This window comes from Protomyctophum parallelum (genome assembly GCF_964188405.1).
Source record: "Protomyctophum parallelum genome assembly, chromosome: 11".
Classification (NCBI taxonomy): Eukaryota; Metazoa; Chordata; class Actinopteri; order Myctophiformes; family Myctophidae; genus Protomyctophum; species Protomyctophum parallelum.
The window spans coordinates 30,949,184-30,963,456 of NC_139707.1; the positions used below are offsets into that span (position 1 = coordinate 30,949,184).

Genomic DNA, 14,273 nt, shown 5'->3' on the forward strand with positions numbered 1-14,273 from the left:
ATATACATTATATAGTATATGCCTATATAGTATATGCCTGCTTTGCTGGGACCAAACGACCACAAATGACCATATCTCTTATGTCATCATTTAGAGCTAGTCATACGTATACTATATACATAATCAGTAAAAATAAAATAGCAAGTTGTGCCTGATCTGCTGGGACCAGAGTACGTGGTGTGTATATGTATGACTAGCTCTTCACCCAAACTTATATAGATAGAAACTTGAATCATACTTAATAATACTAGGTGTTTATATGCATAAAGTAGGTAGGTAGCAAATAGTTACATCTAAAGATTAGACATTTCAAACGTTCCTTCACAGAGATACTGAGATTTGACAGTTTACAGCGGTCGAAAGGACTTGCGCGCTTTGCTTGCGCACTAGTTGGCCATTTATGGCCTACTAGTGTGCAACAAGCAAGTATGCACTCGACAGAGTGCAGTTCTAGTTATTATTATTGTTATTATTACATGTATTATTGTTGTGATGTGAGCTTGTTTGTAAATGAGTGAGTTTACAGGTGACCATGTTGATACGACATGGGTGCACCTTTTTGCTCACATGTTTTCACTTGTATATATAGATTGTGAGAAAGGGATGTCAGAAAGCCAAGCGTTGTCAGTTTACTCACAGCACAGCACAGCACAGCACCGTCACTCCTGTCACCTGTGGGTTGAGCTGCTTAACACGACACTGTCTGTCACTGTCTGTCTGAACACATCAACATACCTGCACATTTGCAAGTGATGCATCATGCTGGGACCTCTCTAAACGTCTGTTTCCTTCATTGTATTTCCTTCTCTTGTAACCGGCGGGGATGCGCTTTTGTTTCAAAACAAAATAATGTTGACACACACACACACTTACACTCACAGTCACTGGTGACTTTGAATCAGTGGTGGGACCTTACTCTAAGGGTAACCTGACGCTGCCAGATGAGGGCGGTATTGGGTAACCATGTTCCCCAACACAGCAATCATCTGGGATCTCTCAGGCAGTTGAGCTGACAAAAATCCGTTCCGTACCGGACCAATCAGCGTGAGCTAAGGGCGGGATATGTGCGAAACCGGATGTGAAGCTATATAGACACGTCAATATGATTGGTTGTGTTTGCACGCCCACACGGTGATAGACAGACGGTCCCATCCAATCATCTACCAAGTATCTTGAAAAAAAGGAACAGCCCCGTCATCGAATTTGCTTCCGCGATCCCAGATCCCAATAAGCTGTGAAACAAATTTGTGTAGCAAGCTTCTTGGATCTGGCAGCGTCAGGTTAACTCTAAGGGTGGGACTGGGAAATAAATAATGCGCGGAAGAACTTGGCATCCGATGATTGTGGCGATGAGAGTTGCTGAGGTGGTGTGTGTGTGTGCTGGCTGGCTGACACACGCACACCCTGGGTAAATAGTATGTGTAGTGCGCGCGCTTGCACACACACACACACACACTGACACACACACACACACACACACACACACACACACACACACACACACACACAGAGCTGTAGCTGATGTTTTTGTTGCCCTACTCACATCTTCTGTCCCCCCGCCTCCCACACCTGCAAAATGTGGACAGTGTTTTCCCTGACACCGACCCTTCTATAATGCAAGATCGCCAAAGTCTACTTCCCTGGGCTACACATACTTAGAAACCACCATGATATTAAAGTTAAAGTGAAACTGGTTATAATCACTATGTGATAATAACAAAATTTGGTCTGTGACTGTGGGGTGACAGACATACAGTCTGACATACAATAGGCTACACGTGTGCACAGTTAATAAACAATTACCTAATATGTCCAGAGTTCTTAAATTAACATAGTTGGATTTTAACAGAAAGACAATGCTATAAATCAGTCAAAGTGAGTGACAGACTCAACAGTAGCACACAGCATGCAAGGCAGCCATGCATGCATGCAAACATGTTTCTCCAGCTGAGATTTAGTGTCTCCATCTCTCTCTGGAAGAGGTTGCACATGACCTATACGGCCACACTGAGGCGCTCCAACACAAACACATTGAGGGGTAAGAAATCATCCCGGTCGCCGTTTGGTTCATGTAATGCGTGTGTCACTGAAGGACTGGCCCCAACATGACGATTTTGACGTAGGCTGTTGAGCTTGCGCAACAACAGCGTGTTTCACAAAAGTAATATTTGTACAGTAAATAAGAAACTTCGGTGGCTGAAATGTAGCCTATGTTAATTCTCGGAGCGTGCAGTTTTTTTTTTGCATAGAGAGATGTGTGGTAAAAGTGTGGTTCGGTCGGAGATAGAGGACGGATAAACGGCCATGTGCTCGTGTACCCCCTGTCTATTAGGGTAGCAGGATGGTAAACATTTCAGCACTTTTGAATATTTTCAGATGGAAGGTTCAATACATTGTTATACTATAATACACTGTCTTTATACTGTATACTGTTATATATACCCTGCTGCTATAGACACGCCCCCAAGGTTAGATTGTGCCCATGTGGAACGCTGCAGATATGACACAGTCAGTGTACCTGATCTAGTGTGATTAACACTCGGGAGGCCTTGCACACTGAGATAGCATGCCTCTGAGACTTAGAGAAATAGGACAGGATAGCAACGCCCCCCCATCTTCATGTCTGGTTGTTTTAGTGACCTGTATTTCAGAATCGTGGGAGAATCTTGAATCTCGGATTTCTGCCGCAAGCCTGGAGTCACCTCGCTCCATGTAGCTCACCTGCTCTTATCTGGACTGGGGGTGGGGATTAAATTATATCTTTTAAGCCAATCCAAGCCATCCACGAGATATCTCGAGGAAAGCTATTATTACCATCATGGGCCATCCACGAGAAACACGAGATTTTAAAATATTAAAAAATATGAATGGTACCTTTTTTGGCTAGCTTTCGTTGCTAGACTCCACAGGCCTCCCATTGTAGAAGCCTACATGTTAATCTGCGGTACTGGTTTTTCTGCTCAAAATGGGATGAAGTACCATGTTTGGGACATTAATAAAACATTAATCCGTGTTCGCACTAAGGAAATTAAACAGCCTAGAGTGAGGCTCAACTACAGATATGGAGGGCTATCACTTCCGGGTCGGGCGGATGTGGCTCTTCTTTGCTTATGTTGCAAATTTCACTGGCACTAGCCTCACGATCCCGCCTATGGTAACAGCATGGAATCGGTTATTGCGTCACCACCCAAAAGAGGCTATTCCAGTCAACCATGAACCCTTTGACTTTTCAGGCCGTGACCCCATATAATCATATTTGATCTGGGGACCTCCCATCCTGACAAGCACTTGGAATTGTAGGCATTACATTTAGTTCGACTCCACAGATAAATATTGTGAAAATAGCCGAACTACAAGCTGATGATGGATGATAGCTGATGTCGCCTCGCAGTGCGAGGCGACAACTATTCCATAATCTCCGAATACTACATCACGAAAGCCGAGAAAGCAAGCTGTCATCTGCTCATCATTTCCGTTCATTTTATTTTACAATTTCCATTTCTGATAAGCATTTATATTAGGACACATTTGCGCGACTGTAAAGACGAAATGGAAACGGGGAGGAGAAGGCGTCACATCAGCTTTATCCTCTGAGAATTTTCAGAGCTTCCGTTGCTGCAGACTGTATGATAGAAGCGTTTAAGAATCATGGGAGGAATCAGTCTGGCCACGCGAGACTAGAAGAAAGCTGAAATGTTTGCCATGCAACTGTATGTTTCCTTCTAACCACTGCTGGGAGAGAAGCTCATCCGTTTTAGGGGAATTTATTTTACTGTGAAGTAATTTCTCATTACTAATGTATGTTTAGGGCAGTTTCGGTAGAGGCTTGAGGGACACGTAACATTGATTCCATGATTCCAATCTTTTAACATCACAACTAATGTATGTAGAAAGTAGAAAGTGATCATAACTTACGTTTAACACATTTAAGCAGTGATTATTATTTCACATAATCACATTGATATGCAATTTGACGACCCTGTCCCCCAGGGCTCTATACAAGGCCCTGCTCCTGTTACACTAAATATATTTTTGCCGAAGATAGCCGATCTACAAGATTGCAGATCACCTGTTTCCGCAGGAATGCTCACCCCCAGAATAGGGACGCGTAAGGTTCATGTGTTTAGCATTAAACGCAACCCTCTGATCTGTAAGGCTTCTGTATCCCTGTTTATTCACTCTGGGGCTTAGCACTTAATATATCCCCCCCGCCCCGCCCCCAGCTGGTGCGTTGTGTTCGGATCCCCACTGGCATGCATCACTGGAGAGACAGATAGCGTAGGAGTAAACCCGGGAAAAGGGATGGATTTTATATATCTTGCCTTCTCTTGCTCTACTGTACTTTGATGTAACTCCTCCTGGTGCCTTGCTTTCTGTAGTTGGCAGCTTGTGGCAACATGCTGGGTCTCCAGTGATCGCCGTGATTTGGTTGTTGGGTAAAGTGATTCAGGCACACTGCAGAAAAAAAGCTGTGATGTTCTGTGATGTTGGAGCTCTGTGACGCCAGCCTCACTGATGAGGGCATCAAAGCCGTGTGTCTCTGTTTGATTTTGCATGGCTGTCATGAAACTCCAACCTCGACCCCAAGGACTAGGCACGTGCACTATATCTACCTAAAACACAAGACCCAAAAGGCTAAAAGTCCCGACAGCTAACTACACCCACCCAGAACTGAATCGAGCAGACACTGCCATTCTTAATATGCATTCTGACTAAGGGGGCTAAAGAAATCAGTAAATGAATGGAAATCATTATTGCTCCTAGAAATGGGGTAAGGTGGGATAGTGAAATATCCACACATTATAAACAAAATAATAATAATAATAATAATAATAATAATAAGGGTAATATAATAATAATAATAATAATCTACGTTAAATACATAAACAGAATATGTATGCTTTGTTGACCACTGACCAGGTTCACCATCCTGTACCTGGTCTCCTCCTTTTTCCTAAATTTAGTACACCATCTCTTCTTCGCTGAAAATAGCCAGTCAATGCACAAGTTCAAAACGTGCTATTTTCGCAGCATGTTTAGGAATGATGTGGTTAAAGTGGAGTACAAGTACCATGGATAAAAAACAAAGAGTAGCGGAAAGGCCATGGGATCACCAACATGGCAACATCAATGGTGTTTTTTCTCCAGGGAGCATGAATACAAAACTTTCATAACAATGTGCCTACTGTAGTAGATTTTGATATATCTTGTGTGTAACTGAAAATTCTACTGTAATGGTGCTGTTAGAGGAAAGGCCTCACCAAAATGACGGTACATTAAAAATTCCGTGGCAAACCAGCTAGCAGATTTCTAGATAGGTATATCGTGTTGGACCAAGGTGGTGGACAGATATAACCATCATAGAGCCCAGCTGATAGCTGGCCTACAGTGAGTCATCGTTGATGGACTGAACACATTTAATTCAACATTAAATGAGCAAGTGGTAAAAGTCAAGAGCCACTTGAGAGGCAGTGGTAACTAAGTTGTCATTGGAACCCCAGGAACATTCATTGGCAAACAGTTTGCATACCTTCACTTTTCTCAACTTTAATTAGTAGCCACACAGTGGAAGTTGATTGATGTCCCCGCAAGAGCGTTCCATCTCCTGGGCGGCAGTGAGAGGCTACTCCTAGCCTGTCTGTGTATGGGGAGATAAATGCACTCATCACCCACTTCCTCACAACACAACACACCCCAAACGCCTACCCCTGTCCTTTCCGTTGCATTATGTTGCTGATAAAAAGCCAGAGGTGGAAGAAGTAAGATTTGTTCCTTGTGAAAGTAGCACAATGTAGAAAAAGAAAGGCCTGTATTCAGAAATGTTAACTGAGTGAGAGTGCAAAAGTATTAAATATATACTTAACAGTACAAAAAAAAAGTTAAATAAAAAAAGTAAAAATAAAAGTAAAATAGAGTACCTTGGAATTGTTGTAGAGTTACTTGCCACCACTGTTCACAACAGAAACACCTGTCTCTGTCAGCTGATGAAACTCACACAGCCATTCGAACTCTGATGCTTGACACTGACACATGCCGATCATGACAGTATGCACGTCACGTCACGCTGCGCTGCATTTCATTTTACAGCCCACGCGTGTGTATTGGAATCTGCACTTCTCCATTTATTGAATTTCACTTTTCTACTTCTGAAACAGACAGAAGGGAATTGTGTTCAGATGATAATCAGACAGACAGTCGCGGGCGTAGTGCTGCGTGCGCCCTTGAAAGACGGTGCATATTAATGAATCCTAAGTAAGCTAATTGGTATTCACAACTCACACCGGGTAATGAAATACAGAACGGCACATAAACTTTGCGTGTCTCATGCTTGACTGGCGTGCAGATTCCTTTTCCTTTCCACAGAGTGCTGCTGGATTTGGCAGGCACCCCGAGAAGAAGCAATGTCAAAAGCATGTGCAAAGAGATCTGTACATTTTTTTGCATTTCTTTGTTGTTTTCTCCCTCGCAAGTGAAGCAGCGGGGAGGAGATACAATCAGTCATGGAAGCCAGTGTGAGCTGTCTAATGTCAAGGACAGGGCAGTTGTTTCACCGCACTGTCCTATTACCCGCGTGAGTCAGGTCGCTTATCATTCATCGCCCAAAGGGGGAGGAGGACAGAATTTAAGACCTCGGTTCTTTCTTCCCCCTTTGCCATCCCTTGTTGTTTTTTTTGCTATTAGGTGTCCGGACTCTGCCCGTCCAGAAACGGTACGGCCCTGTCTGCTTCCCTGCAAGAGAGACTGCATCGTGACGCCCTTCAGTGAGTGGATGGTCTGCCCGTCATCCTGCGTGCCGGGTACGTACCGTACTGTACTGTAGGCCTTCAGGAAATTCAACCAACAACAACAAATGCCTATCATTCGTTCCACAACACTTCACACATATCTACGGGTAATAATTCCAGAGTGAAACATCAATGAGGCCTGCCACGGACAGCACAGAAACGATTAACCACTTGATACCTATAACGGACCGTGCTTAGCGTTAGTCCAACGTCCCAATAAACCGACACCCATAAATCCGACTACACAATATTCCGACCATAGAGCCCCATACTAACCCTATCCACAATACTCATCTTCACATTTCCTTGGCAGAGAAATCAAACATACGAAACAAGACGTGGGAATTAATAACATGTTGTTCTTTTTTGTTTGTTTGTAGTGAACAATGCAGATCAGGAACCATATATGTTGCTGTCAGGCAGAAAACACATCTCCTCTCCATATTTCAGCTTTTTTTTTCTTTCTTCCCATAAATGAATGCCCTATACTTCGTTGTACAGTACTTGCGTGTTGCACAAAGGTAGAGAAAATAGTCCACAACCTGTAGCATCATGACACGTTGTGAGCTTGTAATTCTGCTATATTCGCTAAATTTGAAACGTTTCAAGTGAAAGTGGTCGAGTCTGTCTGTGGGTTTTATGAGCATTTAATCAGTAATAACCTTGAGCTTGTGTAAATTATAACTAGATCTAAATTATAATTTAGAGTGTAAATTATGACTAGAGTACACAAGTACTTTTTTCCATTTCCAGAAAAGTAACAGTGTTGGACAAACAATATTTCCACCCGATTGTGACTATATGTGTATAGTGTATGTTTAGATCTATTCCAAATATTTTTTTATTATTGCTGCTACAATGTTGAGGAACCAAAACATTTTACAAATCTGCAATCTTCTAGCAATCTTTGTCAGTATAGGCACAGCATACAGGAAACCTGATCCTGTACCTTTTGTGTTGGAACAAAACCAATTTACTTCAAGTCTATGCTGTCACGTAACCACTAACCAACCCAGTGATCATTGGTCACAATGAAAAGCATACAAGTTCTGCACCTCATAAAGCTGTAGATGCAGGTATACGAGTACTCGACTCTTACTGTTCCATGAAACCTTGTACATTACATTACATTACACTACATTACATTACATTAACTGCTGGTTCTGCCATCCGAACCGGTGAAGTGTTTAGATTTAAACAGAAATATCACTAATTGTTAATTACATTAAGATGACTCATCAAGAGGAAAATAGATATTTAATGTGTTTGACCGCTCTGTGGTCGTGCACTAAGTGTCTCTGAAATCAAAAGTATGTAATTGTTTAAAAAAGAATTACGCTGGTGTCTCGTCTGTACTGTAAATATGCTTTAGTCCACTGGGTGTGCCGGCGATGTGATCACTTTCTTAATTGCGCCATTTTCAATGTTTAGTAATTAGCATTGTTTAATGAGCCTTGGTGTCTGAGGCAAATGAAGCCATTAGGGTACGCTGTGCGTCTGGAGAGAGAGAGAGAGAGAGACGGTAGGGAGACGTTAGAGGACATTACGGCCATAAGTGCCGGTCAGTTGCGATAAGATCATGGGGCATATGGGGTCTCTGTTTGTCTTTTAGACAGGCCACCGTGTGTTGTTCCAGAGAAGGTTGTTACTTTGTTTGCTTTCACTTGACATAACCCGACCCCACCATCCAAGGACATTGTAAATTTGTTTGTCTCTGACATTTTGTGTCACTCGTCTTATTTGCAGTGTATTTGTTTCATTGTTTTGTGGTGGTTTAAATATTTTAGTCCTGTGGTGTGCAACCTGTTTTGGGCATGCCATTACGGGCAAAACATTTCCAATCTTCTTAAATAGCATATCTAAGAGCTCGTCGCATTGTGAACTTGTAGATCAGGTCTTTTTGGTGTAGATAGTAGATACCTGGGAATAAATTGGTCCAAGTTCAGTTATAACTCCATTTCACTAAGATTAGAGGGTTTAAGTGGTTAATCCGTTAGTGTGCACATACTGTACCATAACACAGAGTCACAGCCACATTCTGGGTGCAGCTATTGCTCCTGATCACTGATCACTGTTAACCTCTATACCCTCTCGTTCCAGTTTGTGTCTGTCTTGGGAAAGCATAGTTCGTAACAACAGTGACTGTAGTGTGAACCTGTGCTCTGTGCTGAGTATGTTTGTGTTTGACAGACAACACCACGGCCGTCACGCAGTCTCGATACCGCACCATCACTCAGAGGTCCTCCCATGGAGGTCTGGAGTGTCCAGACACTCTGTACGAGGAGAGGGAATGTGAATCACTCCCACTGTGTCCAGTTTATAGGTAAACACACACACGCACATGCACATGCACACGCACACGCACACGCACAGTCACACACACACACACACACACACACGTGCACGCGTTTGTTTTAAGATGCATTAAAACATGTTGTGTCTTTGGGTGATTCATGTTGATTGTTGCAAACTTGTTGCATCTGTGTGTTTCTACATAGTTGGAAGGTACACAAATGGCACAGCTGTACGCTGGTACCTGACACCGTTCGACAAGGGCTGGCTGGAACGGCGGAGTCGTGTGGCAATGGCCTAGAGATAAGAGGCAAGTGTGCTCCTCTCCTCTTTTCTCCTCTCCTCTCCTCTCCTCTCCTCCTCCATCGTGCAGTCCGGATCTAATGAGACTTAATAGCCTCTTAGAGAACAGCTCCCTTAACAAGAGGAAGTGATGGGGACATGAAGAAGCTGTCAGTTTGCCGGAGAAGCGTGCTCGCTTGGGCCTGTCTCCGTGTTGTTTGATGATGTCATCTCGACAGTGGGCTCTCGTTAATGAATGCAGCACATCAAGACGGCAAGAACTCAGCTCAGCAGGAGGCTGGAAGCATGTTCAACCCCATACACACAAATATGCATGCATGCACGCATGCACGCACGCACGCACGCACGCACGCACGCACGCACGCACGCACGCACACATACACACATACACACAGATGGAGAGTGGTTGGAGAAAAAGGGATATGTGGCAGACAGAAAGTCATTTTAGAAACTCTTCCGACTGATGTCCGCAATGCCATACAGTATGAGATGTGCAATTGTGCATAGACAATGTACAGTACGGTACAAAAATGCATATGATACCGGTATATGTCATTGCCAGAGGCTTAAAGCGGCACTATGCCACTATGTAACTTTTTTGATGCATGAAATGTAATTTTCCAATCTGTATGTTAGGAGTTGAATAACTTTTTGTCTTCCTGCTCTTACATTGAGACTTTTAGATGCTGTGTCTAGGTGAGCCTTTGATACGACCCTGTTTCTGGTTTGACACAAAGTTTGACCTGAATACGAATAGTGCAGCTTTAAGAGTCTGAAACAACATCACACAACACATTCTCACACCCGCTGCGTTGCATGTTTATTGTTTACGAGGATGGACGATTTGTGATTCTCTGCCTATCAGTATGCAACTTGAACGGCCCTTGAGTCGGCAGAAGCAGACTTCGACATCGCAACGCTCAGCATGGCACTCACTCGCCTATCGGCTCGCTTCTGGGTGGCTCACGGGCCTCCAGTTGTGCTTCTAGCGGCCGATCAGACCGATTTAAGTAAAATATTGATATGCAAACATGCAATTAATTTTGATTAATTAATTTGATACGGGTTTTTTTATCGAGCCTTAGTTGTGGTGTCTCAGTGTATCTTAGCAGTGTGGATTAGTTTCTAGACCGCCCTTGAAAGTGTGGAGATGACTGCTGCTGCTAGTGGACAGAAATCTTTTAAAAGGCAGAGAGAGTGTTAATTGGATCATTTCAGATTTGTTTTAGTGGAGTACTACAGAGACTAGCTGTTGTATCTAATTTCCTGAGAAGATTGAAACCAAATCCCTGCTCTCTGTGTTGTGTCTTGAGAACTTTGCAGCGTTTCTGCTCGGCTGCACAGCTAATTTCAGTTCCATGGCCTAATTACAGCAGATATTTTCTCCAGTGTATTTGTGTGACTTTTTAGCAGGGACGGGGGTGGCGGATTCCTAGTTTTAGTAATAATCCTCATTGACCTTTACCAGCTTCATATTTGATTTTGATTAGAAAAACGTTAAGTTAAATAACTGTGACATTTCAAAATAACTTAAGTGTGAGAATGGAATGTGTGGTGAATGTTAGTGAGTGCTGAGTGCTAGTCATTAGAAATAATGAGGCTTTAAGTAGGCCTATCAGTTTTCAGCAAAGGGACGGATTATTTTCACTTGTTCTTTTTATGGCTAATGCAAATGCTTTCGAGTAACCATAGAATAGATACTGTACATATCAGTTCCATGAACATTTTACAGTATCTGGTCACTGAATTAGAGCAGCAGTCTGCGGTCTCCAAACTTCTTTGGCCGTGCACCCTCCTGACCTAGCTGACGCACCCCCCAACACTAAGTCTCATTGAATTTGTCTGAAAATGATACCATTTTTAATATGATTATGGCAAATAACCACAGAATGTCACTGCACTGAGAGACATGCAGCTGCTGTATACTCCAGCTCCATGTCTCTATACATTTCCTTACAACAGTGGTTTACCAGAATTTGCCGTTTGTGCTCAATAACACCATACATTTTTTTTTTTTACTATTTTGAAAAACATTTTTGAATAGTTCAAATAGACGATCTACAAGCTCACAATGTGTTGATGTAGATTGGCTAGTTGAACAATTTTAATATGTTTTCAAAATAGTAAAATAAGGCAAAGAAATGTAAGGATAAGGGGTTTAGCACTGACGAAAGGCCCTACATTTAATAGCCTAATAGTCGAGAAGGCGCAGATGCAAAGATATAATTATAGGTAGTAGTACACAGTACAAGCTGTGTTACTGTATAAGTGATGATCGAATAGAAACCTGGCTAATGTTTAGGAGGTATAGTTGGAAATGAGATGAATGAAGTCTGAATAGTTTTTTCACGCTGTGGTGGGAGGTCATTCTATAGCTTGGGATCCATACATGAGGGAGGCTGCTTGGACGAATCTCCATATTCTAGCTTTTTGTGTTATTATATAAGGCATTAAAAGAAGCTTGTAGATATGCTACTTTATCTATATTTGAATTTGAGTCCTGAGAAGTAACAGTTTTGGACATATGAGGCTTCCACCCGACAGAGACGATATGCTATTGCACGTTTTTCCTCTTCACATTCCAAATCAGGGCGTGCAGTTGTAATTTTTCTCTAAGAAAACAGGCAAGCGCATATGTTTTTCTTCCCGTGCTTGACTTTAATCGGACTTGAAATACTCTGTTGCAGCTGTTTACTCTGGTAGGACTGATACATGTGATTCAAACATCCTCCCCCAGCAAAAAGAAAACCAAAATGAGATGCTTCCAAAGATGTATTGTATTTGTAACGTCCTGTGATCTATAAGCCTGTGTCTTCCACTTTTATGTTTTCTTACCCCTTAACAACAGTACCCTGGAGCACACTCGAGCTTCAATTAAGTATTGTTTCACAGAAGTCGCTGTGAGTGTGTAGGTGCAAAACAATTAAAAATAGTTTGAAAGAAACCTCTTCTTAGATGCAAATGAGCAAAGGCAAGTGAGGTGCTGTGCAAAGACTTGCTTCATCAGCATACGGCAGAATAAATAGGCTAAGATAGTGAGCTGTAAATTGCACCCAGTGAGGCGGCAAAAGGCTCGTACCTCGGCAGAATGCAAGTGGACAGAGAGTGATGGTCGCTCAAACAACGCTACACTGCCGGATCACAGTTTGCAATGTGTGTAGGCAAGAATTTATGGCAGGCATTAGAGGGTATTACCGCCTTATTAATAACTTCCAGCTAGGGCCTGACAGAGACCCATGCTCTCAGTTCCACAATTCACTCTGAGTTGAGGGTTTGAATTGTTGAACGGTAGATCCTCAACAAGCAATCATTTCAGAGTGCTTATCGGAATGTATGAATGCTAGATGAAGCCAGGGCACACAAGGATCTTGGCCCAAATAGTAGGAATCCTTCCTAATAGAAAGTCTGCTTTTTACAAAACCAGCATGAACCATGGTCTGATTAAAGGCTTATTTTCATTTCAGCACATCTTTCTCCTTATGCAAGATGCAAGGCAGGCTGTGGGAGTGAATGCTAATGTCAGACTTCCAGGAGTGAATGAGATACGGTATCATTAATGCACATAGTGAATCTGGTGTCAAACAGACTGTGGACAACAAACAGCCATGTTCACGTTGTTTGACAGGAAGTTAGCAACATCAATCAAGTTTCCGATTGATCGGAGCAATAATGAGCGATCAAACAGCTTCTCACGTGACTGACCCCTAACCTCTGGTTGCAGTAGCAACGATGTAAGGACATGAAAAGATGATTTGAGTGGAAACGTTGGTTGCATTTGTAATATGGAGGCTGTTGAGCGGGAGCTACTGTGGGTAATGGCTGTCAACAGACAGGGGACCTGATTAAAATGTTACAATCTGGTCATAAAGAGAGAGCGGAGCTCATAAGGTTGACAGGCATTCAAAGATCAGGAAAGGGCTTAGTTGAGGTGATGGATATAGTTCAACACAAGGTCATTTTAAAGAGTCCACGGCACAAACACTGTAACCTTTCTAAGTAATTGCGTAATTAAACACAATCCCTGTCGGCGGCGGTGGGGGTAGTTAAGAATAAAAATGATAACGATTCAGAGAGAGATCATATGAAAGGCCACATGATGGAAGAGTAGGGCCTAAGAGTAGGAAGAAGCTGAAATAATTGTGCTAAAAATGGATGGCTCACAATTCCAAATCAAAATGTCAGTACTCTCAGCACTCACACTGGGGCCCGGCTAATAAAAGACAATGAGAGTGAATGACTCATTCAGAATGAGTGAGTGAGTGTGAGAGAAAAACAGAGAGAGAGTGTCGTATCTAGGTAATCAATAATTCTAGGCAATAACCCATGTTCTTGTGCAAATGTACAGTTTACAAAAGTAAACTGTTGTAGGGCCTATTCTGTCTGTCTTAATTATCTGCAGTCACTCTGTCTATACAAGGCCTGCCTTTGTCATTCAAAAGCAGGGTGTCGAGATGGTTTGTTTACGGTTTACTGTATGTTCCTGCTGCAATTTGTGTAACAATAGAATTGGTGTTGGCATATGGTTGATCAATGGGTCTTCAGAGGAACAGTGAACACGCCTACATTCTCACCTTAGTTTGAGAAACTGTACTTAATACCTGTACTCTGAGTGTAACTGGGTTAGTCAGTCGAGGCTGGTCAGTGGTCACGACTTGTGGCCAGCTGGCTCTGGCTCCTGTGTGAGCTTATGCTATGCTTTGCTGCTGCGCTGTGGACTCTGAATAAACAACATCTTGGAACATCATCTCGTCTGTTTGCCGTGCACATTTCTCTCCTGTATGGTATAAAATATACCACAAGAGAGAGAGAGAGAGAGAGAGAGAGAGAAAGAAAAAGACACAGAGAGAGAGGAGTAGCTTAAGTAGGCGGAACTGAAAACCAACAGGGGAAAAT

The 14,273-nt window shown here is 42.7% G+C and overlaps 1 protein-coding gene across 1 annotated transcript in view; it reads left to right on the plus strand.

Moving 5' to 3' along the window:
* The window catches only part of thsd7ba (thrombospondin, type I, domain containing 7Ba), a 255,663-nt gene that overhangs the window by 164,858 nt on the left and 76,532 nt on the right, over positions 1-14,273 (plus strand). Inside the window, exons 11-13 of the mRNA XM_083776564.1 lie at positions 6,682-6,797; positions 8,976-9,108; positions 9,284-9,391. Coding sequence (XP_083632690.1) covers positions 6,682-6,797; positions 8,976-9,108; positions 9,284-9,391 — 357 coding nt within the window. The remainder of the gene's footprint in view (positions 1-6,681; positions 6,798-8,975; positions 9,109-9,283; positions 9,392-14,273) is intronic.